We start from the raw sequence: 22,768 nt of genomic DNA on the forward strand, positions 1-22,768 counted from the left end.
GAATTGCTCTGGTCTGTTTGTCACCCTACCCCCCAGAAAAATTCACATGTAGAAATCCTAACCCCCAAAGGCGATGGTATTAGGAGATGTGGCCTTTGGGAGGTAAGTCATAAGGGTAGAGCCCTCACGAATGGGATTAATATCCTACAAAATAGGCCCAACAGAGCTCCCTACCCCCTTCTGCCATGTGTGGATACAGCCAGAAGCCTGCCACCCAGAAAAGGATCCTCACCTACCTTGATCTCAGCCTCCAGCCTCCAGAGCTGTGACAAATGGATACCACCCAGTCCGTGGGATTTCGTTAGAGTGGTCCAAGCGGATGTAGACAGGACTCATCCCAGCCAATCCCCTAATACAAAGTGTCCTACCCAGTGCACACACGTATGGAAAACCAGCAGATGTGCCCCACGCTTAGGAGAAAATGCCCTAACGTGTCATGCTTGAGGCTGTGAGGACATGCAGAATGTTGGTGGGAAGAGGGCAAGGGGTTTGAACATGCATATTGCAGACCTTTTGGAGTTCTCAGCACCTGTGCCGGTGGAAGAGAGGGGATGGCGAAGGAGTGGGTGGCTGGAAAAAGGCAGATTCAGTAGATCCTGCCCGTGGCAGGGCTTTGAAAGTAACAGTGGGAGCTCCTGGGTCCAAGAGAGCACCGGTGACATAGGTCAGTCTGGTTCTGCCTTCCAGAAACTGGCTCCCAGGTCCAAGTGAGGCCTGGAGCTACGTTGCCATGCATAGCATAGGTGGTCTTTTGGGGCATTGAGGACAGTGGCCTCAGACCCCAGATCTTCTTCCCTGGCCCTTCCTTGGACTCAGGACGGCCTGGGGTCCTGGAGAAACTCTTTCTTGTGTTTGCCTCATATGGAGGGTGGCACAGGAGAAGTTTAGGCGAGCCAGGTCCCCTCTCGATTGTGAAGACTTGACTTTCTGGCTTCTGATGCTGGACCTGCCGCTCTGTGATCTTGCAGTTCTGGTAAAAGGTGTGGAATGAGAGGTATCACCTGACCAGGAGGGGCCTGGGATTCAAACATGGGCCTTCCACCCAGCCTGAGACCCAGCAAGGTCCTATAACGTGGACCCCCAAGAAAACAGGCTTCAGGGCTTCCTCTTTGCTCCTTCAAACAAATGTTCCCTTTGGAACTGTGAAGCCGGCTACTTCCATACTCAAGTCTATATTAGCATTCAAAGCGTCCGTGCCAGGAACCCATGGGAGGACATGGCACACGTCTGGCAGAACTATAGACACTCATCAGTGGACATTAGGTGTTCAGGAAGTGTTTCTATGTTTGCTACTCTGTAACTGAAAAACAAATCAACTCCAAGAAATCAAATATTTTATTGCTTTACTTAATAATGTTCCAAATCAGTCTCCTCACCCCCAATCTGCTGTAAGCAAGTCTCTACGAGGAGCTCTAGGTGTCATCCTTGCCCTCTGTCAGTCTGGTCCTTGGGGGGCTGGAGGTGGGCAGAGCAGGGCCTGCGTAGCAGGACTGAGAAACACTGACCCCCTGTCCATCCCTTTCACTCAGTGAGTAATATGTCATGGCCACAGGCAGTGGGGAATAACTAGAGTGAAGAAAGCACAGAGAGGAGGAGAAAAAGGCAGAAAATGAAGGGAGAGAAAGGAATAAAGGAGGAGACACAGATGCTGCAGAAGGCTAAACTCTCACTGTGGTAACCAGAGATTCCAAACCACTAATTCAGCCACGTGGTTTCAAGAGTTCAAGAAAATTATGGGAGTAATGGGATGAACTATGTAACATTAGTACAGGTAATACCTGCTGGGAAATTGGGCCAGGAGTTTCCAGAGCTAAAAGCACATTTGAGAATATCTACTTATATTTGTTTTTATCTCATCATGATTCAATTTTTGTCCTGTGTATGTTTTATGATATAGCAATACAGTAGAACATGTGTATAATTTATAAATAAATAAATATACCTATATTGAGGAATGTATGCTCAAATATTTTCTATTGATGGGGTACATGGTCAAAAGAGCCTGGAGACCACCTAACTAGAACAATGACAAAAACCACGAAAGACTCCACCATCCTACGTATCAAGGCCTGGGGCCTCACCAGGGGCCTTGGCCAGGGTGGCTTAATGCAGAAGGATGACTGTTACTATCTAAACACCCAACTAGCATCTAAGGAAGCTGTATCATAGTGGGCCTGCCCTATGCAACCGTGGCCCCTGAAAGGCAAGTGGGATTGGAATGCAGCCCGTGACCTGCTCATCAAGCCATGTGCCCAGAGAGGGGCACACCTTTCCCCAGGCAGGGGAGACTTTTACTCTCATAATGGTGTTGTATGGATTGCCAATAGCTCTGCTTTTTTAAAATTTGAATCTAATTTTCTAATTGCTTTTGCTTTCATAAATCCAGTTTACTGCTTGTTTTGTCTTTGCCTAATACTAATTTTGAGTTTGCAGCCCTGGAGAGTGTGCATCATGGCGGGGGGACGGGTGGCAGAATGGGGTCCTGGCTTCAGTAGGTGCAGCCCTTCAAAACACAGCCCACCATGGCTGAGAAATCAAAAGCTGAATATCATTTTTGGCCCCTGTGTCTCAGAGACACCCGGAGGCCATCTGACTAGGTGAAATGTCCCACACAGGAAACAAAGAACCAACTCCTCAGTCCAGCCTCTGTTGGGGTCAGCCTGTTGCCTGGGTCCTGGGATGTGGCCTGCAGCAGAGTCTCCATTGGACACAGCTATTCAGCCATGGGAGGTGCTGCTTCACTCGGCCTGAGACCACAGTGGAATAATGCAATCCCTTTGAATACAGCCCCGGGGCTCGGAGATGTCCACACAAGTCCCTGCTCACGCTTATCCTCCTGCAAACTCCACTGATTTATCTACTGGGAAATGTGATGTTTTCCCCCGCAAAATGTCCTCTCCTTCTTAGGGAGGAAAATCGCTTCCTGGTCATCAGCTAGCAGCGAGAAAGGGAGCATTGCTAGGTCTCTGCAGGCTGTCTCTGTGGTGCTCCTGGGACGCTCAAGCATCGGTCTTGGGCTCCTTCATCGATTTGACAAATTCCTTGACGTCCTCTTCCAAGGCCTTGTTCCTCCTCTCCACATCCTCCCGGGAGCGCTCCACGTTGCGGAGGCTGATTTCCAAGGCTGCAGACTTCTTCTTCTCCTTCTCCAGTTCTTCACTGAGCCTCACCACCTTAGCCCACACATCGTAATTTTCCTTTTCAAGGCTACGAGGAAGGAAAGAAAAGAGTGAAAGGACAGGGTGTGACCTCTAGACTTTCTCTTCAGCCTTGCCCTCAATGCCCTCTGTCCGCTTAACCTTCCACATCCCAAGACCCATCTCCAACCTGTACTTCCTAGTTATGTCCCACCCCCGACAGGAGGACTTCCCAGTAAACCTGAATTCCCAGAGCCTGTCCCCATTTTTGTCATTTGTCATCCATATCATGACATCTCTTGTGTTGTTTTTCATGTCATTTTGTGTTTTGTATCTCCCACCACACAATAAAGTCTTTGAATGAAGAGACCGCCTCTAATATTTACAGCCCCACAGCGCCTTGCATCTGTCCTGCTCAGTTGCGAGGTTGACTGACTGCTGAACCCCATCCAGATTCCAGATTCTCGGCACCTGTGTACACATGCATGCTTTCTCATCCTGCTTCATTGCAGAGCACGGACCAGAGCCTTCTCTTATGAAGGCTCCTGGGGACCGAGATTTGGAGAATCTGGGGGAGCTGCCCCTTGGGAGCAACTGTCCTGCCAGTCCCACCCTTGCTTCTGAATCCCACTCCAAGTGAAGGATCTGTTGGATTCCTGAATTCGCAGGATTTTCACTGTTACTGGCCAAAATCTTAGTCTAGTCTCAGGTGCCCATTTCTCTCCCTCCAGTCTGTGCTGAATTAACCCTTGGGAATGAGAGTACATATGACATTTCTGAGCCAAAGGAGGGAATTTCAGGCCTATGAGGAGACTATGATTGGAAAGTGGCTTCAGAATTTCTTTCTGTGAGATGCAGCTTCCCTGCTACCCAGTGGCCTGCTCATTTTTATACGGAGACTTGAGCTCCTGTTTGAGCCCATCTCTGGCTTCTATCTTCAAGGGCCTTGGTCCATTTTGCAGGCAATGGCCTCTCTTCAGAGCCTTGCTTGCCCCTGCCTGTTTCTTCTTAAAGCCAAATTAGTCTCATTCCTCTGGAATTCCACCCATTACAAATTTAGTTTTCTTCTCTGAGGTCTCCATATCTTTCTTGTTTTGGGGGGAAAACCTCAAAAGAGACACCATGCTAGATCTTGACCACTGACTCCAGTGGAGAGGTAGAATCTGAGTGGGTTTGGGAGGTTGGCTGACCTGAGTTCAAATCCCAGCCCCACCAATGACTAGCTGTGCAACCTTTTTATACTTCCTAAACTCCCATTTCTTCTGTAAAATGGGGGTATTACCTATTTCACGGGATAACTGAGGGGATTATATGAGAAGGTGTGTCTGAAGCATGAAGCTTAGAGCAGGCACTGTAGAATGTTAATTCTCCTTCCTCTCCCGAGGATGGAATGGGAGGCTCCCCTGACAGTGGATTCAGAAGACTTTGTTCCCTTCAGGAGGAGCAGCCACCTCAATGGCAGCCAGTTCTTCCCCACCCTGTCAAAGACCCCCGTGCTAGAAACTGGGGCTCAGTGTCTGCTCTGGGGCTGCCTTGGTCACTGCCAAGATGTTGCCCAAGTCTCAGAGTCTATAAACAGCTGATTTCAGGTTCTTAGACAAGAAGTTATGTGTTGTTCTAGATGGGCGGCCCTCTGCAGGGAACAAAGGATCAGGCTAACCAAAGTCTTTCTTTCATGTACCTGAGTCTCTAGGGACTGAAAAGTACCCGTCGTTCGAAAACCCCACTAGGTTCACATTTCACTAACTTTTGATTAGTATGACTTTAGGCAAATCTGGATTGAGGTTTCTTCTCAGGAAAAATCAGTGGTGTGAAAAAGATTTCAAGGAAGTAGTTTATCTACTCAAGTGAGCAAATCATGTCCGAGCATCTTAGAGATTTGTGTGAAATGGTGGCAACGGCCATGTCACCGGCCTCACTTCCGTTCACCCCCTGCAGTCTGAGATCGTGGGGAGTTAGTGATCCTGACCCAGTGAAGCCTCAGTCAGGTCAGGGGTGCCCAGAAGCTCTGCCTCACTTAGGCTTTCAGGTGGCTGACCAGGCCCTCTGCATTCTCTGCCCTCTCCCCTCAGTCACTCCCCTGCTGCCACCAACCACCGCTCTTCCTCTGCATGAACACGCCAGACCCCTCCCTTCCCATAGCCTCTGCACTTCGGTTCTCTCTGCCTTGCCTGCTCTCCCCCAAACCCACCGCAACCCCTCCCACGTGGACCTCACTAGTTCCCTCCCCTCCTTCAGGCCTTTGCTCGAGTGTCACCTTCTCAGTGAGGCCTTCCCCAACCACCCTATGTAACACTGGAACCCCCTTCCTGAGCTCCCCAACCCCCTGCCCTGCTTTATTTCTCTCCCTAGCATTTTCCACCATCTAACATAGCATATGTTTAAATTATCTGTTTGTATTCTCTGTCTGTCTTCGCTAGAAGGAAAGCTCTATAAGCAAAAGGGCTTTTGTGTGTTCTGTTCAGTGCTATTCTCTAACAGCTGAGATGGTGCCTGGCACGTAGTAGATGCTCAATAAATGTTGGCAGAGTTGATGAATGACATTAATATGAAAATTTTTTAAATTTCTCTTAATTCGTTAAGACATGTTGATGCTTAAACAAACACTGTTTGGAAACAGTTGATTAAACTACTTAAGCTACATATTTAACTTTTCATGAATGTAAGGTAAAACTTAGAGTTTTCACTAATTTAGTCATCTCCTCAATGCCTTTGCCCTGTTCCTCATTAGGCCCAACTGCTGTAGATAGCGTCTTCTGTAACTGAAGTTTTATAATGTCATTTCTCTGGCAGGGGAGAACAATCCCTATTGCTTTTAAGATGGAAGGCGAGTGGCTGCCCAGGGCCCTCTTACTTTTGACTTACTTTTCAATCTGTTCCTCATACATTTGCTTCTGTGTTTCTATTTCCTTTCGCAGCTTCTGGACCATCCTCTGCAAGGATTCAAGTTCCTCTTCTCCGGAGTTATTTTTCCCAGGCCCGGATTCAGAGTTTAGGCTGGCAAAAGCATCTCTCTTGGAGTCACAGGCCTGGGATGATAGTGTCCCGGCTTCATCCCCAGGGGACCCTGGCTGTGTGGGGACGTTATCATAGGTGGAAGTCCGCTGGGAGTCGAAAAACTGTGGCACACCTTGAGACATCGTTCTCCTGTGCCCGTCCCCTGCCTTCCCCTCCGAAGAAGACCAGAACTCATTTTTAAAGATCTCTACTTTGCAGCTGTTGGCACCTTGCAAAGCTGATGTCAAGAAGCATTTCCGGTTAGGGAGCGTCTGAGTCCTTTTTCGTGACTGCAGCTTCCAATCTCCTGGCTTTTCCCTGGATGCTTTGTCTTCTAGACACCCATCACTTGGCCGTTGTCCAGTGGGGCTGGTTGCATCTGAGTCGCTGGCCTAGAAAAAAGTGACCACGGATGTTACATGGGTTTTTCCCACACGTGTCACGTTCCCAAGATAAGGATTAGAGACTTGAAAGAAAGTATCTCCTGGCCACACACCTATGAAACTCAATTAGAAGACAATCTCCTAATTTGTCACATTAGTTGATTATCTGTGTGGCATTTTTCCAAAAGGATATTATACTTGAAGGAACTCATGCTCTAGAGGTAAACTGCTGACTAAAATCAATGGTTTGCTTGTGGTAAGGGGCCCTAAACTAGGATTCTTTTATAACCTTAGAATGGGGGGGGAGGGAGGCTTTTCTAACTATGACCCAAATACAGAAACCATATAAGAATAATTTGATAAATTCAACCCACATGTGTTTCCATGACCCACAAAATTAAAAATAAAACAAAGAAACCACCACATGCTAAATCAAAGAAGAAATGACAAACATATTTGCAATGTATATCACAGACAACAGGCTACTCTCTGTAATGCATAAAGTTCATAACAATTGAGAAAAAAAGACTAATATAAATATGGACAAAGAGCAAGATCAGAGAGTTCATGGAGGAAAAATGCAACATAAAAAAAAATGTTTGAACACTCTTATAACAGGAAAAACTCAAACTGAAATTAAAATTACTGAAATATTAGTTCTTATCTAACAGATGGGCAATCCTCCAAAATCTGACAACACACTCTGCTGGCGAAACTATAGGGAAATAGGTTATTTCATGCATTGCTGGTGGAAGTGCCAAATGGCACAACCACTGTTTAACAATTTTAATCAAAATTACCTATTACAAATCTATTTACCCTCTGACTCAGCAATCATACTTCTGGGAATTTATCCCAGAATTGTATTTGCCTGAGCACAAAATGAAGTATGGTCAAGGTTATTCATTGCCTCCTTGCTTGTAGTACAAAGGAGTAAAAGAAACCTGTTCATCTATGGAGGTTGGCTGAGTAGATCACGGTACATGCATAGGATGGAACACCATACATCTGCCAGAAACTTGAGGTTGTATGAGGTACTGCCTATGTATTGACATGGAAAGTTCTCCAGGGTATCCGTTAAACAGAAAAATTCAAGATACACAGTAGTGTGTGTGTGTGTGTGTGTGTGTGTGTGTGTGGAGAGGGAGAGAGTGAGCATGTTTTGCTTTGTGTAAAAAGGGAGGTAAATAACAATTTACACTCATATCTGCTTATATTTGCATAAAGGAACACTGGAAGGTTAAAAAAGAAACTGATAAAGGCAGGGAAAAATAAGGTGGGTGAAGACAGCAGAGGGAGCAGGAGTTCTAAACATATCTCTTTTGTTTTGACTTTCTTGAGTGATGCGTATATATTTTTAGATTAAAAGAAAAAGATTGAGCCCTAAAATGAGAGAATCAGGTCTCAAGCTGTCTGTCTGATGCTTCTAGCTCATCACCTGCTTTGGCAGCCCCACCTGGAATCAGAAGGACCTGGGCCCTGAGGTGCAAACTAGATCTAAGTCCCACTCTACCATTCTACTGCTGTCATCTTGGGACAGCTGGTCAACCTCCCTGAGCCTCAGCACCTCATCTATAAAATGTGGATGATAAATTCTGCCCTACAGAGTAACGGTGAGGACTCCAGATGTGACCTATTTAAGGTTCCCAGCACACTGCCTGTCCATTGCTGCCCACACTGTTACGATAAATACAGAAACCTGTCAAAACACTGGCTACTCTCAAAGACGTCTAGGAGGATTTCATTATATGACGTATAAACATTTCTAAATATTAATTTGATTTTAGAGTATTCGTAAATGCACTGTGTCCAGACAGGCATCACCCAAGAAAAATCACAACTACCACCATCTTTTTTCCAATACATTCTTAATCATCCTCGGGATTAACAGTAGGCAACTGACATTACCTGGCGAACTGGAAATTTTACATTCATTCCTTGACCGCACATAAAGAATTAAGCTGCTATATAAAGTTCACACGTTCTTTTAAAAAATATTTGCCTCTATAAATACGTTAAAATATTTGAGCTTTGTAAATTATTGGCCTAAATAGTCTAAATTTCAGAGTCTGCAGAGTTTTTTGACATTGTGAACGTGAGCCCCAACCCTTCAGTACAAATGAGGGGGTTGACATTGCTGAGACAGCTTATCAGGGAATGAGAAATATTACACAAACACATCACATACTCTGAGAAAGGAATCACGTTTCATGGCTTAGCAGGAAACCGTTCTCTCTGGACTTTCACCCGGAATTTTCAACAACTTTCACTAGAACATTAACACTGCGATATGTAGTTTCCCCATCGAAATTCCCTGGACTGAGTTTAAAAGGGTTTAGAGTGGGCTTTAGTGAGGACTCCCATTGCTTAGTCACTGGGGGATGGGCACACATGTCACCAATCCCACCTCCAGGATACCAACTAGAAACTAGATTTTGAAAGAGGCCAGGCTTTCAAGATTCATTCAAATGGGTCTATATCAGCTGTGCCCACTGCCACAGCATCACCCAGGACTCCCTAAATCGCCACTCCAGAGCAGCTCTTACATGGAATGACCTGGACTGAAGGAAGAGTCGGATGGAAGGAGGAAGGCTCTCTGCACCTTACCATGTTACTGACGCTGTCTGTCCTAGAAATTGGAGGGTCCTCAGTGGCATCCCAGCCCACAGAGCTTCGCGCCACTGGAGGTTTCTTGGGGTCATTTTTGGGGGCAGGGGGTGACAAGGGTGCATCCTTGGACTTGGGAAAGAGGATTTCATGGTCTCTGATCATCATGGTCATCACTCTTTGGATTTGAGGAGTCCCTGAAAGAAAGAAGAAAGAGATTTGTAGTGCTGGACTATGGGGCAGAGGGCAGGTGGTCTTCAAGGTTCTCCACCTATGAGATGTCTGTCTCTAAACTTGACTCTAAAACCACATGGCCCCAAAGGACCTCATTTGCTCCTCACAGGATCCTTCTTAATTGCTTGGGGTAGGAGATTGTGGTGAATGGGATGGGATAGAAGAAGGATACGGCAGTGGGGTGAAAGAGGGTTATTTTCGGCTTACAGTCCTCTGGATCAGTCTTTGATCAGGTTATAGGCAATACGACAGGAAAGAAAATGAAGACATTTTTCTCTCTTGATATGACCCTCAATATGACATCTGATTTCTTATTGCATGCATAGAGGATGCATACCAGGCATACTGCCTCCCCCAAACCATGGCAGACATCAGTACTCTGTGTCAGGACTCTTGTTCACTGAACCAAGACACTACCTCAGAAGTCTTTTCAGCGCAGCTTTACAAGTAACCTCTTTGGGAGTTGTCTTATAAAATCACACTTGTTTGCTCTCTCTGGCTAAGGATGTTTAAAAGTACTAAAAGACTAAGAAACACTAACTAACTGTTCTCGTGCTAGCCTATCATACTGTGTGATGATTGGTAAATCTTTAACCTCTCTGCTCTGCTGTGACCTGGAAAATGAACATAATTCCTGCCTGCTTATTTCACAGGGCTATTTTACAACTCAGACAAGATGATCAATGGAAAATGCTTGGCAAATTGCAGAGCAATGTCACTGTCTTTACTTCCTCTGCCCCTACATTCACCACAGGACCAGCGTACCTCTCATGATCACAGCAGGGTCTTCGACCTTCGACCTGATGAGATTCACACCAATCACAGTAGCCAGATTGTCCACACTCATCTTGTTAACTCCACAGTTCAGCTGGATTTCATGGAGAAACCTGTGGGCAACCAGGAAATCCCAGAGTAGGAAATAGGAAGTTGCCACAAGGAAGCACTTCCAGGTACCCACAGGATCCCAGAGGTGGGTCTCAACTCTTTACTTCTGGTCTCAGGAATGGGACCAGTCTGCTCTGACTACAAGAATTTAGCTTCCCCCTGAAAGAGTCAAGATCAAGGAAGAAGAGACACAAGCAACCCAGCTGCTGATGGTGGCACTGGGGCCAGGGATGGGTGAGGAGTCACATCAGCAGGAGGCAGGGTCCAGTTCAGGGAGCTAAGAGGAGACAAGAAGGACTAAAATGGGTGTTTGACTATCCCTGGTCCTGACTTTACAGGCTTCTCTCTCAGGCTCTCAGCACCTATCCCAGCGGAGTCTCCAGAGAAGAAAACTTCATCGTGGGAAGATCTCAGAAATGGGAATTCATGGTGCCTCCCTGCTCTCATCCTCAGGTTACAACACCAAGCATCTCAAATTCTCAGCAAGTGCTCAAAAGCTAGCACTGAATTTTTGCTGTAATCCTACCTATTTGAGGAATGAAGCTCTCAGATTCACTATTTTAAAAACCTGAAAAGATCAGAAAAAAAACACTTCTAAATATTGTCTCTCAAAACCATTTTTAAGTGAATCGGCTGAAGCAACATAAAATTCCAAATACAGAGAAATTATCAAATAAGTGGCAGGGGAGGGGTGTCCAAATGAGGAAACATTATGGAATATTATGGAGTCATGTATAATCCTACTTTGTGACATAGGAAAATGCTCACAATACAACATTTAGCCAAAAGAAGCAGGATACAAGCATACATGTATATATATTTTATTAAAAAATATATTTCTAATTTGGTATAAAAATTGTTTCCCTATATTTATATTGATGCATGTGATCATCTATCACAGAGACAATAACATTCAGAAGGAAACACACTCAAATATTAACAGTGACTTTTTCTGGGTGAGGAGATTTGGGGAAATTTTCATTTATTTACAGTATTTCATATTCTCCTAGTTTCCATATCAAGCATGTAACTCTTTTATCATCTGGAAACTACAAAAAATTATATAAAAAAAATAAAAGTAGGGCTTCCCTGGTGACACAGTGGTTAAGAATCCGCCTATCAATGCAGGGCACACGGGTTTGAGCCCTGGTCCAGGAAGATCCCACATGCTGCAGAGCAACTAAGCCCGTGCACCACAACTACTGAGCCTGTGCTCTAGAGCCCACGAGCCACAACTACTGAAGCCCATGCGCCTAGAGCCTGTGCTCCACAGCAAGAGAAGCCACAGTAATGAGAAGCCCGCGTACTGCAACTAGAGAAAGCCCACGTACAGCAACAAAGACCTAAAGCAGCCAAAAATAAATAAATTAAATAAATAAATTTAAAAAAAATAAAGATAACTTTCAGCTATGTCTGACATGGAGATCCAGGCTCCCAACTCAGCCAGATCTGGGTCAATCCACATGCTATGTGTTGCAGCACATAGCAGGTCCGTCCTCAGAAAGGGAATTAAGAAAGATGGCCTGGGATGAATGTCTCTGGGGTGCTAAGTTATGGTCCAGAGACAGGAAGATGGGAGATAATTGTAGAAATATTATAAGGATTCTGGGTTCTAATGCCTGTCCCAGGACTCTGGGCAGCACTGGGGCAGGCTTGAAGAAGGAAGCATGTTTCTTTTTTATGCTGATTGGTTTTCCGGGATCCTTTCAATTATCTTGGGGACACAGGAAACTACCTCAGTGCTACGTGAATAGAGTTGACCTTCCAGAGGTTTGGAACAGAATCTCTTAAGTTCACAGAGATACTCTTTCCTCCTCTAACTGGGGAATTCATTCTGGTGTGGCTGAAAATTATGGAACTGATACCAGGTGCCTCTTACCTGCAGATGTAGCTCAGGAGGCTATAGTTGTCTCGAGGAAGGATGGAGAGCTGCTTCATCAACTCCTGCTGAGCCTGGGAAGAGATTTTTAATGCCAGTAGAAGAGCCTGCTCACTTGCCAGCAATGGGACCCTGGAGCATAACTGGTGTATCTCTGCAGAAGCAACACTTTGGCAGTCACTCCTGTTCCCATAGTTGTGTGTGTGTGTGTGTGTGTGTGTGTGTGTGTGTGTGTGTGTTTTAACATCTTTATTGGAGTATATTTGCTTTACAATGGTGTGTTAGTTTCTGCTGTATAACAAAGTGAATCAGCTATACATATACATATATCCTCATATCTCTTCCCTCTTGCGTCTCCCTCCCTACCACCCTCCCTATCCCACCCCTCTAGTGGGTCACAAAGCACCGAGCTGATCTCCCTGTGCTATGCGGCTGCTTCCCACTAGCTATCTATTTTACATTTGGTAGTGTATATATGTCCATGCCACTCTCTCACTTCGTCCCAGCTTACCCTTCCCCCTCCCTGTGTCCTCAAGTCCATTCTCTATGTCTGCATCTTTATTCCTGTCCTGCCCCTAGGTTCTTCAGAGCCAATTTTTGTTTGTTTTTTTTTTTAGATTCCATGTATATGTGATAGCATACAGTATTTGTTTTTCTCTTTCTGACTTACTTCACTCTGTATGACAGTCTCTAGGTCCATCCACCTCACTACAAATAACTCAATTTCGTTTCTTTTTATGGCTGAGTAATATTCCATTGTATATATGTGCCACATCTTCTTTATCCATTCATCTGTCAGTGGACACTTAGGTTGCGTCCATGTCTTGGCTATTGGAAATAGAGCTGCAATGAACATTGTGGTACATGACCCTTTTTGAATTATGGTTTTCTCAGGGTATATGCCCAGTAGTGGGATTGCTGGGTCGTTTGGTAGCTCTATTTTTAGCTTTTGGAGGAACCTCCATACTGTTCTCCATAGTGGCTGTATCAATTTACATTCCCACCAACAGTACAAGAGGGTTCCCTTTTCTCCACACCCTCTCCAGCATTTACTGTTCGTAGATTTTTTGATGATGGCCATTCTGACTGGTGTGAGATGATATCTCATTGTAGTTTTGATTTGCATTTCTCTAATGATTAGTGATGTTGAGCATCCTTTCATGTGTCTGTTGGCAATTGTATATCTTCTTTGGAGAAATGTCTATTTAGGTCTTCTGCCCATTTTTGGATTGGGTTGTTTGTTTTTTTGTTATTGAACTGCATGAGCTGCTTGTATATTTTGGATATTAATCCTCTGTCAGTTTCTTCATTTGCAAATATTTTCTCCTATTCTGAGGGTTGTCTTTTCGTCTTTTTATGGTTTCCTTTGCTGTGCAAAAGCTTTTAAGTTTCATTAGGTCCCATTCGTTTATTTTTATAAAACTTCTAATTTTGAAATCACTATAAATCCACAGGAAGTTGCAAGAATAGCCTGGAGAGGTTCACTATTTTTTTGTACCTTGTATTTTTTTATTTATCTGCGATTATGTCCTCCTCCCTGCCTCAGAGCTACTCTAAGGCAAGAACTATTTGATAACCATACTCCCAATAATTGTTTGCTTAATAAATGCTTGAGCTGTAACTCTCCAATAAAGAATTCGACCAGAACCAAATGCCCCCCAAGTCACTTTAAAAGTATTGTGAAAAGGAGGATGTCTCTGAGAACTGAGGTTTCATGTGATATGGTTTTGCTGGGAGCTGCTAGAACCCAGGGACAGCTGACCAAGCTGGAAGGCAGGTGAGAGGTCTGAAGGTTATAGCTTCATGATGACACTGAATGTTAGAGACAGCCCTACAAGGAATGCAAGTGCCAGGAAGAGGAAGGACAGTGAATTTTCTTTGTTCTTTTTGCTCACAGTGCCTATAGTGTCTGCAGTCACCATCTACAACATCATGATTGTAAAAGTGCACCAGTGCACATGAGACACACAGGCTCTCCTCAAACCTGAGCAGCTCCTCCAGGAGAAAATGCACCTATGGCGTGTCAGCCTGCATGCAGTGACTTGGTGCAGCCCCACTGGATCTAGAAGGCCTGCTTCATACTGATTCCCTCCTCTTCAGTTTAGTCAAGTAAATTCTTTGCAAAGGTTGCTTTAGACTCACGCCTCCCAGTGATTGCCTCTGCCACGTTTTCACCCATGAGAGAGGCTGTGATCCCTCACCCTGTCCAGATCTGTGTTACCATGGATTAGAAACTCTCAAATATGTTGAGATCGAGAAAAGTTGGGAGAAGCAGATCTAAATCAAGGAAGTTCAGGGGTGGGAGTCTGCTTGTCAGAACTGCATCCATGGACTCCTTTCCTTTCCCTGAAGCTGTGGGGCAAGACATCACCTGAAGCATTCATCTTTTTAGCCAACTTTTAAACCTTATTCCATAAAATTGTATTACTTTTGCAAAGGTGAGAGGATATGCCTGTATAAATTAAGACTTTCCATATCCTATTTTAACCCCCCAAATTCATAAATCATACACAAAATATCCTAAAATCAGATCATGCAACCTAATTTTTGTGTTGGGAAATAGCTACAAAGGCTATAATGCGTTAGTTGCATCCTTATCGTGCTCTTTCTTTCCTAATGCTAAAATATAAAACCACCTTTTTTCTTGTACCAGGATCTACTTAATTTGTGAGTCTCCTCCCTCTCAATCAGGATGGAAGTTCTCACAGCTGTATTTTCTTCCAGGGCTAGGGCACTATCTCTTCAATGATTTTATATATATATATATATATATATATATATATATATATATACACATATATATATACATATATATATATATACACACACACACACACACACATATGTGTGTGTATGTATATATATATATACTTTTTCTGGGAGCATACTATATAATAAATTCTGAAGTAGAGCAGAGACTAAACATCCCCTTGAATCAATAATTTTAAAATGTCACTCACTTGTGACACATATCCCATGGTCCTCAAAACAATCCTGATATTATGAAATGTGTCTAAGTTTGTGCTGTCTAATACAACAGCAACTTGACACATGTGACTATTATAAAATAAAATAAAATAAAGTAAAATAAAATAAAATAAAATTAGAAATTTGGTTCCTCAGTTGTGCTAGCCACATTTCAAGTGCCTAGTGGCCACGTATAGCTAGTGGTTACTACATTGGACAGTGCAGTTATGTAACAGTTCCATCATTGTAGAAAGTTCTCTTGGGCTAAGTAAATAAACTGAGTCTCACAGAAGATGCATCATTTGCTAAATGGCAAAATCAAAGTGAAATTCATTGCAAGTTTTTCTGTGCACCACTTTGCCAGAGAGAACTTTTAACATAGTAGTGCTAAACACTAACCTCCCCAAAATGGGCAGTTAGACCCCTTTATTAGCTGTGTAACAAATGCATTCATGGGCCATTTAGTTTTGCAAATCTTGGTTAAAAACCATAACGGTTTTATTGTTGTCAGTCAGGTTTTCTTTAGCTGGTTGGCTAGCTTGTTGTCAGCCAGATTTCCTTTTACTGGTTGGTTAGTTTGTTTAACATGTTGACTATAAGGGCTTTAAGGAAACAATTTACATAAGGATCAAAATTCCTGCTGATGAGGGGCTGCATGATGCTGCAGATGGGGACTGCAGACCCTACAGGCAGCTGCAGCTGAAAGGAACCAAGAAAAGCTCTGTCCTTCCTCTCCCTGGCACATGTGTTTCTTGTATACCCATGCGTGACACGCATGGTCATCACAGATCTAGAACATTTGGACCTCTCACCTGCCCTCCAGGTGGGTCAGTCTGTCTTTTTGTCCCAGCAGGTCTTAGCAAGGCCATATTGCTTGAAACCCTTCTCAGAAGCATCCTCATTCTCTTACTAATTTTAGAGTGACTTGGGGGTATTTAATGATAGGCCAGTAATTTGTTGGAGTGCAACATCCCATAAAGGCTGTCACCATGGTTGGATTCATTGGACTTCTGTTGCTGAGAGTTCCAGTTTGACAAAGTATCTCACCAAAAGTTATGGGGTTCACCCATGACCCACTGTTGCTTGCCTACCAGAATAGTGTTCAGTAACCCTCACCTTCTGAAGCAGGACAACAAACTCTATTGAGATACAAACCTTTCCCTCATCTGCATTCATGAGCTGCCCACAGAGCAGGAAACCCTCATACTGGCTCCAGGGGACCACTGGCTCTGGGAGGTCTCGGAGGTAGAGCTTCATCAGGGAGGCTACCGTGTGCACATCTGTATCTCTGGAAAAAAACAAACAATGTTTTTTGAAAACAAAACTCCAGAACTCTCCTCACCTCCCCCTTGGTGATCCACTGAATAAGCTCCCAGCTTCCAAAAAGAAATTTTGTAGAGGAGTAGAGTCTGATAAAGATGTATCTGACCAAAATATTTTTGCAACTCCCCCTTCTGGAATAATAACCCCCAAGACCTTTTCCTTTATCTCTTCTACCTAACTGCCTCAAAGATAAGTTTAAGGTCTACTCTTCCAATAAGCCTGTTAAACTATTCTAGTCTTCATTGCTTTCTTCTTTCTCCAAGTCACTTAGTACAATTGAGCATTCTCTACTTAGTCTCTAGTTTTTCATGTGGTAACTCCTTATAGCTACGACCCATTGATCTCTTTAGTCTATCAGAGAGCTTAAAGTAGGTCTGGGATTCATTCACATATTCACACAATCATTTATTCAACCAAGTGTGTTGAGAGAACCTACTAGGTGCAAGACACTACGTCAGGCACTGGGGTTTCAGCAGTGAACCTGAGGGACACACAGGATCCCTGTCCTCATGGAGTGACAGAGCTATGCAGACTCAAATGTTACCAAGTCATATACATGTTACCAGCCAAGCCTGGCCCATCACCTTTATTTGTACAGCCTGTGAGCTAAGAATGGATCTAACATTTTCAAATGGTTGGGGAAAAAACTCAAAAGGAGAATATTTCATGGCACGTGAAAATCATGTGAAATTTGAATTTCAGCATCCATAAATAAAGTGTTATAGGAACACAGCCATGCTCATGCATTTTTGTATTGTCTTTGGCTGAATTCTGGTATAAGAACAGAGTTGAGTAGCTGCAGCAGAGACTGTCTGGTCTGCAGAGCCTAAATATTTCATACGTGGCCCTTTCAGAAAAGTCTGCTGATCCCTGGTTTATGGAGCTATTGTGTTTATTCCGCAGCTCTATAAGAGAAAATGAGTCTGAATATACCACATACTTGAAACTCATTAGTGAAAAATATTTATTTCATATCAAGAAAAACTGGTCATGCACCCCAATGTTCATAGCAACACTATTTGCAATAGCGAAGACATGGAAGCAACCTGAATGTCCATCGACAGATGAATGGATAAAGAAGATGTGGTACGTATACACAGTGGAATATTACTCAGCCATAAAAAAGAGTGAAATAATGCCATTTGCGGCAACATGGATGGACCTAGAGATTATCATACTGAGTGAAGTAAGTCAGACAAAGACAAATATCATACGGTATCACTTATATGTGGAATCTTAAAAAAATTTGATACAAATGAACTTATTAACAAAACAGAAATAGACTCACAGACGTAGAGAACAAACATGGTTACCAAGGGGGAAAGGGGGGGGTGGAGGGATAAATGGGAATTTGGGATTAACAGATGCACAATACTTTATATAAAACAGCTAAACAGCAAAGACCTACTGTATAGCACAGGGAACGATAGTCAATATCTTGTAATAGCCTACAATGGAAAAGAATCTGAAAAGGAATACATATATACATATATATATATACACACACACACATATTTATATAAATTAATCACTTTGCTATACACCTAAAACTTTGTAAATCAACTATACTTCAATAAAAAAAGAAAGAAAGAAAAAGAAAAACTGGTATCTGTAAGAGACACTCCCAGTAGTATTTTGAAAAGCTGTGATGGGGCAAGAGGTCCAGCTGATCTGAGTGGCTCTTGGGCTTCAGCAATGGGGACATAGAAGCGGCTGGGCTGGGTGGGATCACATCCTGGAGGAGAGCCGGGAGGGGTGGAGTTGGGCAGGAGAAGAAGGCAGGCATCTGAGGCCTCAGAAACCAGAACAGCAAGGCTTGACTGTGGAGCTCTCTATCTTGACGTTTCATGTAAATGTTTTCTTTTTGGTTTTTGACAGCCAGTGGTTGGAACTGTCTTCTGGAAAGGTCCCCCACTTTGCAGCCTGTGAACTCTGCCTCCAAAGGAGAACTTGAGCTGGCACAGAGCCCTGCCTCTGCTCCACTGCTGCCCTCAGGAAATCGGGGGTGGAGACCATTCACTTAAGGTGGGGATTCTGGAAAAGCCTTCCCTGCTGAGTCACTGCCTAAAAATACCTTGGCAAAGCCCTCTCGTCAAAACTCAGGAGAAGTTCCCCAGAAAATGGCAGGACAGCAGCCAGCTGACACTCTGCAGGAGCAGCATTCTCCTAAATCCTAAAATCTCCTTTGTCCCAAATCCTCTGCATCACGATCCACCCAGTGGGCTTAATCAGAGTCCAGGGTCTCAGGTTTGATTGAAGTCTCTTCCTCACCCCACATCCTCTAATCCTACTCGGCAAATGTCCCAGGAATCCCTCTAGCCCTCACTCCCTGTCCTTTTCCAGAAGGCCATGGTCTTTTGCCAGGATTCTGCCAGCCCCTTTCTGGCCTCCTGGCTCCTCGACTCCATTCTCCAATGCACTGTCCATCACCGGCACAGCCCCCAACACTCAAAACATACCCACAGAACAAATATGGGAAACAAAGAATTTGAAATGAGAAAAACAGCATAGATGATACATCAAGAACCAGAAACTTTTGAAGAGAAACAGCAATAAAAAAAGACAAACTCTATAGATAGTTCAATCAGGAGAAACTAATAGCCAACATTAGAAAAGAGAAAGGGGTTGTAACCACACATATAGGATTGATACTTCAAAATTATCACCAAAAAACACAGTTAGCCATCTAAATCATCACAGAATATTGCAAACCACAGAAAACTTCCCAATTCATTTTGCCAGGGGAAGAAAATGCTGCTTGGTCTGGGGCTAAGTCCTCAGGCTTGTTTATTGTCTCAGCTTAAGTGTCATTTTTGGGGGGGGCATTCTAAATCCAGCAGACCATGTCAAAAGCCTCCTGTTGAAATGAAAAATGATGAAAAAATGGAATGAAATGAAAAATAGATGGTATTAATACCATCTACTTTTCTTTTTTTGGCATTTAACACAATGGAAAGTCTACAGTTATGTCTTTACATTTTTGGTTTAATGTTTGTGCCCCCATTGTAACAGAGCTGGATCAGATGTCATGCTTATAATCTAAGTTTCCAGCATGATTTTTCCTGAGTCTGCTTTTCCTCCAACCTAATGGAACATCCCTATATGAGGTTATATGAACTTCTGAGTTCAACGCCTGACCCATCAGAGATTAGCCAGGGCCTCTCAGGTGGTCTGCCTACTCTTCCCTTGTAGCACTGACCTTATAATGTGGCACGTATGTCCTTCCCTCACAGAAATATAGGTATGGGAAGTGTATTGTGTATTGGCAGTATCCATCCCAGTAGATGGATGTCCATCCCATACTGTTTATATGTTTAATGAGCGCCAGATACATCCAGTAGAATCTACCAAGTAAGAGCGCCTTTGTTTTTCTTCATTCTAGTGAAGCAATTTGGGGGATCTCTGGTGGAACTGCATACATGACCTATGTAGAGGATCTAGGTGAGCACCCACACGGGTCACGTGGACCCAAGAGTCATCCCTGGGAGGACTCCAAAGAGCCACAGGCCACCCTTCCTATTACTGGATGTGTAAACTCTTTTCCTCAGTTCTAGAGGGTGGAGCTATCATGACAAGGTGTAGTAACTCTCTTTCCTCCGGCCCCAAATATTTCACAGAATCAAAGACTCCAAGTCTACCGCCTAGGCTGACTTTACAGATGCAGAAGCTCAAGCCTTGGACAGGTGTTTGGCAATCCCCACGATCACCTCTCGTCCTCCTGGCTGACTGTTCTCATTGCCTTATCAACAACCCATCTGTATTTTTTGATCAACATAAAGCTAGTTAAAAACATAAAAAGAAAAGTGAATATAAAGGTAGTGAACTTGATTGAATAGGTGCCTGATAATGAAACGTGACTTATGGTCCCGCTGAAATCTCTCTAAATTTGATGCCCATAACCTGCTCTAGTTCCAGTACCATCTTCACCTGTTCCTTTCCTGATACAATACAGCACCTTGATAAATCAACCTAGTGCATGCCAAGGGCAGCAAAGACAGACATATGGTGATCCGAACTAAGACAGTGGCTTCGAGAATGGAGAGAAACAGACGGGTCTCGGCGATGCTTCCGAGGGAGGGTGGGCATCGTTGGTGATTGGAGTGGGAGGTGAGGGAGAGGGAGGGTGAGACGTTCCACACAGCACCACACTTAGCTGTTCGCGATTTTCCCAGGATCAGCCCGAGTCCTCTATCGTAAATAAGCTCTTGGGGGGATTTCAGCCTTTGGAAACTGGAAGAGTTCAGGCCCGTCTCAATGAATCTTGGTTTATGGGCTGCCGATTTGGAAACAACAGTGGCTCTTTCTTGCCAGCAGGACAAGCGCGTGCAGGCAACTGGGGCAAATATTGCACAACAGACAGAAAGTATACAATGTCGGGTGGCGGTTGTACCCGCTGAGCAGGGCAGAGAAGGAAACCTTGGCAGGGTGGCTGCAGCAGCAGGGGCGGGAAGGGGATGGTGGAAGAAATGTCATTGCGTCTGGAATGCCCCAAACAGGACTGGGCAACCTCCACAGAGGAGATTGGGAGAACGCCAAGATGTCGGTATGCACCCCCTCCCAAAGGGTTCAGGACCAAGTTCAGAGTTGCACAGAACTGTGGTCGCCCAAGTTAACAAGAAGTCCTGGCTCTGGCCATTTCTGGAAAGCTGAGGAAGACCGTGGAGCCCTTGGATATGGACATGGTGCCTTATCCACCACCCAGAGTCGGTACAGGCAGCTCAGCAATTCTCCACCCCTCATCCACTCCGAAGTGCGTGCCTTGAGCTAAGTCCCATCTTGCTCCCTTGGTCCACCCTTCCCCTCCCACCATATCCTAAACACCCCTTGACTGCCCTGCAAGGCCCCAGTTCTAGTTCCATCATCTCTCACCTAAATGATCAGAATGCTCCTCTAACTGTGTTCCAGGCTCCCAAATTCTGAGTTATGAGCAAAACAAAAGGTTCTTTCTGTTGCAAACCAGGGCTTTTGGAAGCACCTGTCCGAGTCCCATAGCTCAACTGGTAGAAAGAGGTCCTGTCAGCCAAGCAGGGCACAGGGGAAGCGAGGCAAGGACGGCATACCTGTCAAAGGAGGGCCGCTCCCCTGCGTCAAAAGCATCTCTCAGCTGCTTCACCAGGTTGTCCTGCCCAGGCAGTCGGAAGATGCCCTCTTCGTTCAGGCCGTGCTCCAGGATGAACTCGGCACACTTCTCCACCAGGATGGGCACCAGGTGGGGGCCGAATTTCTGCTCATAGGCCACGGTCTCATCCAAGCGCTGGCCGAACACCGCTGGGAAGAGAAAAAAGCAGAGCCTGCCCATCACTCCGACTTCCCTTGGAGGAACTGATAGGTCAAAGTGCTTTTTGTCTATGTCTTGATTTTCTGCAATGATACTAAACAAAACACAGAAGACAAATCACACAGAATATTTCCTGGGGCTATAAACTGGGTGAGGTCCACTTGAAGCAGTCTGTCAGTCTTTTTCTGTTTGTCCACATTTATCATATTTAAAATAACAACTCACTTTTAATGAGTGCTTGTTTTGTGCTAGGAATCGTGCTAAATTTGTACACCTTTTCTCATTTAATCTTGACAGGAATCCCATGAGATGTTGATATCATTGTGCCCGCCTTCCGATGAAAGATACTGAGCCTTAGAGGTGCTAATGAACTTGCCGAGGTCAGGGGCCAGGACACAGTACCATCAGAATTCAAGCCCAGGTAGTAAACTGAAGAGAAGCAAGCAGGCCATCTTGAATTCTGCTTGTGTCATGTAGCATTAAAGCATAATAGTCTATCATGCGGATGTCTCATACTGTATTAAACCATTGCGGCATTTTAAATAATTTACGTTGTTTACCGGGCTCTACTATTATGAGCATGGCCACAGCGAACATGGCCACCCCCCTAGCAGAGTTCCTGGAATGTATATAGTGCAATGTATAATTCCTAATTAATTGATTAATTAACATTTGGATGGATGAACCTAGGCTCTTCCTTCTTTTGGACTATTTCCTTAGGGCATTCTACATTCCCACATGTAGAATTACTAGTTTAAGTGGTTTGAACATTTTAATGACTACAGCATGCAAATTGCTTTCTAAAAATATTTTTCCAAATTACACTGCCTTCAGTGTAATTCCCTCCCTCCCTCCCTCCCTTCAGCATGTGTGGACCATCTCCACTGAGCCCTGTCAGCACTTGGCTCTATAATTTCCCCACCCCAGCAGTGTAACAAGGTTTGTTTATAAATCAGGACACTGGTTGGCTGGGCCCCATAGGGCCCCAGGGCCCCATGCCTTTATGTCCTGGAGATTCAGAAGACAGTCATGGTTTCAGCTCTGTCCTGCCTGGTTTTCTCTCTGGCATAATTAGGGC

General features: G+C 44.4%; 1 protein-coding gene across 3 annotated transcripts in view; it reads right to left on the minus strand.

The window, feature by feature from the left end:
- Window positions 1-1,317: 1,317 nt before the first annotated feature.
- Window positions 1,318-22,768, minus strand: part of ARHGAP25 (Rho GTPase activating protein 25) — an 86,970-nt gene continuing 65,519 nt past the window's right edge. For all 3 annotated transcript variants that reach the window (XM_022566557.2, XM_030763225.2, XM_089923072.1), the window contains 7 exons: window positions 21,473-21,680; window positions 16,245-16,377; window positions 12,123-12,196; window positions 10,124-10,245; window positions 9,125-9,321; window positions 6,003-6,526; window positions 1,318-3,207 (listed from right to left, as the gene is read on the minus strand). In XM_022566557.2, the coding sequence (XP_022422265.2) occupies window positions 3,000-3,207; window positions 6,003-6,526; window positions 9,125-9,321; window positions 10,124-10,245; window positions 12,123-12,196; window positions 16,245-16,377; window positions 21,473-21,680 (1,466 nt within the window). In that variant the 3' untranslated portion in view covers window positions 1,318-2,999. The remainder of the gene's footprint in view (window positions 3,208-6,002; window positions 6,527-9,124; window positions 9,322-10,123; window positions 10,246-12,122; window positions 12,197-16,244; window positions 16,378-21,472; window positions 21,681-22,768) is intronic.

This window comes from Delphinapterus leucas, chromosome 13, assembly GCF_059928025.1.
Source record: "Delphinapterus leucas isolate spDelLeu-1000000601 "Yukka" chromosome 13, BTC_Dleu_Yukka2, whole genome shotgun sequence".
In the NCBI taxonomy this organism is placed as follows: domain Eukaryota; kingdom Metazoa; phylum Chordata; class Mammalia; order Artiodactyla; family Monodontidae; genus Delphinapterus; species Delphinapterus leucas.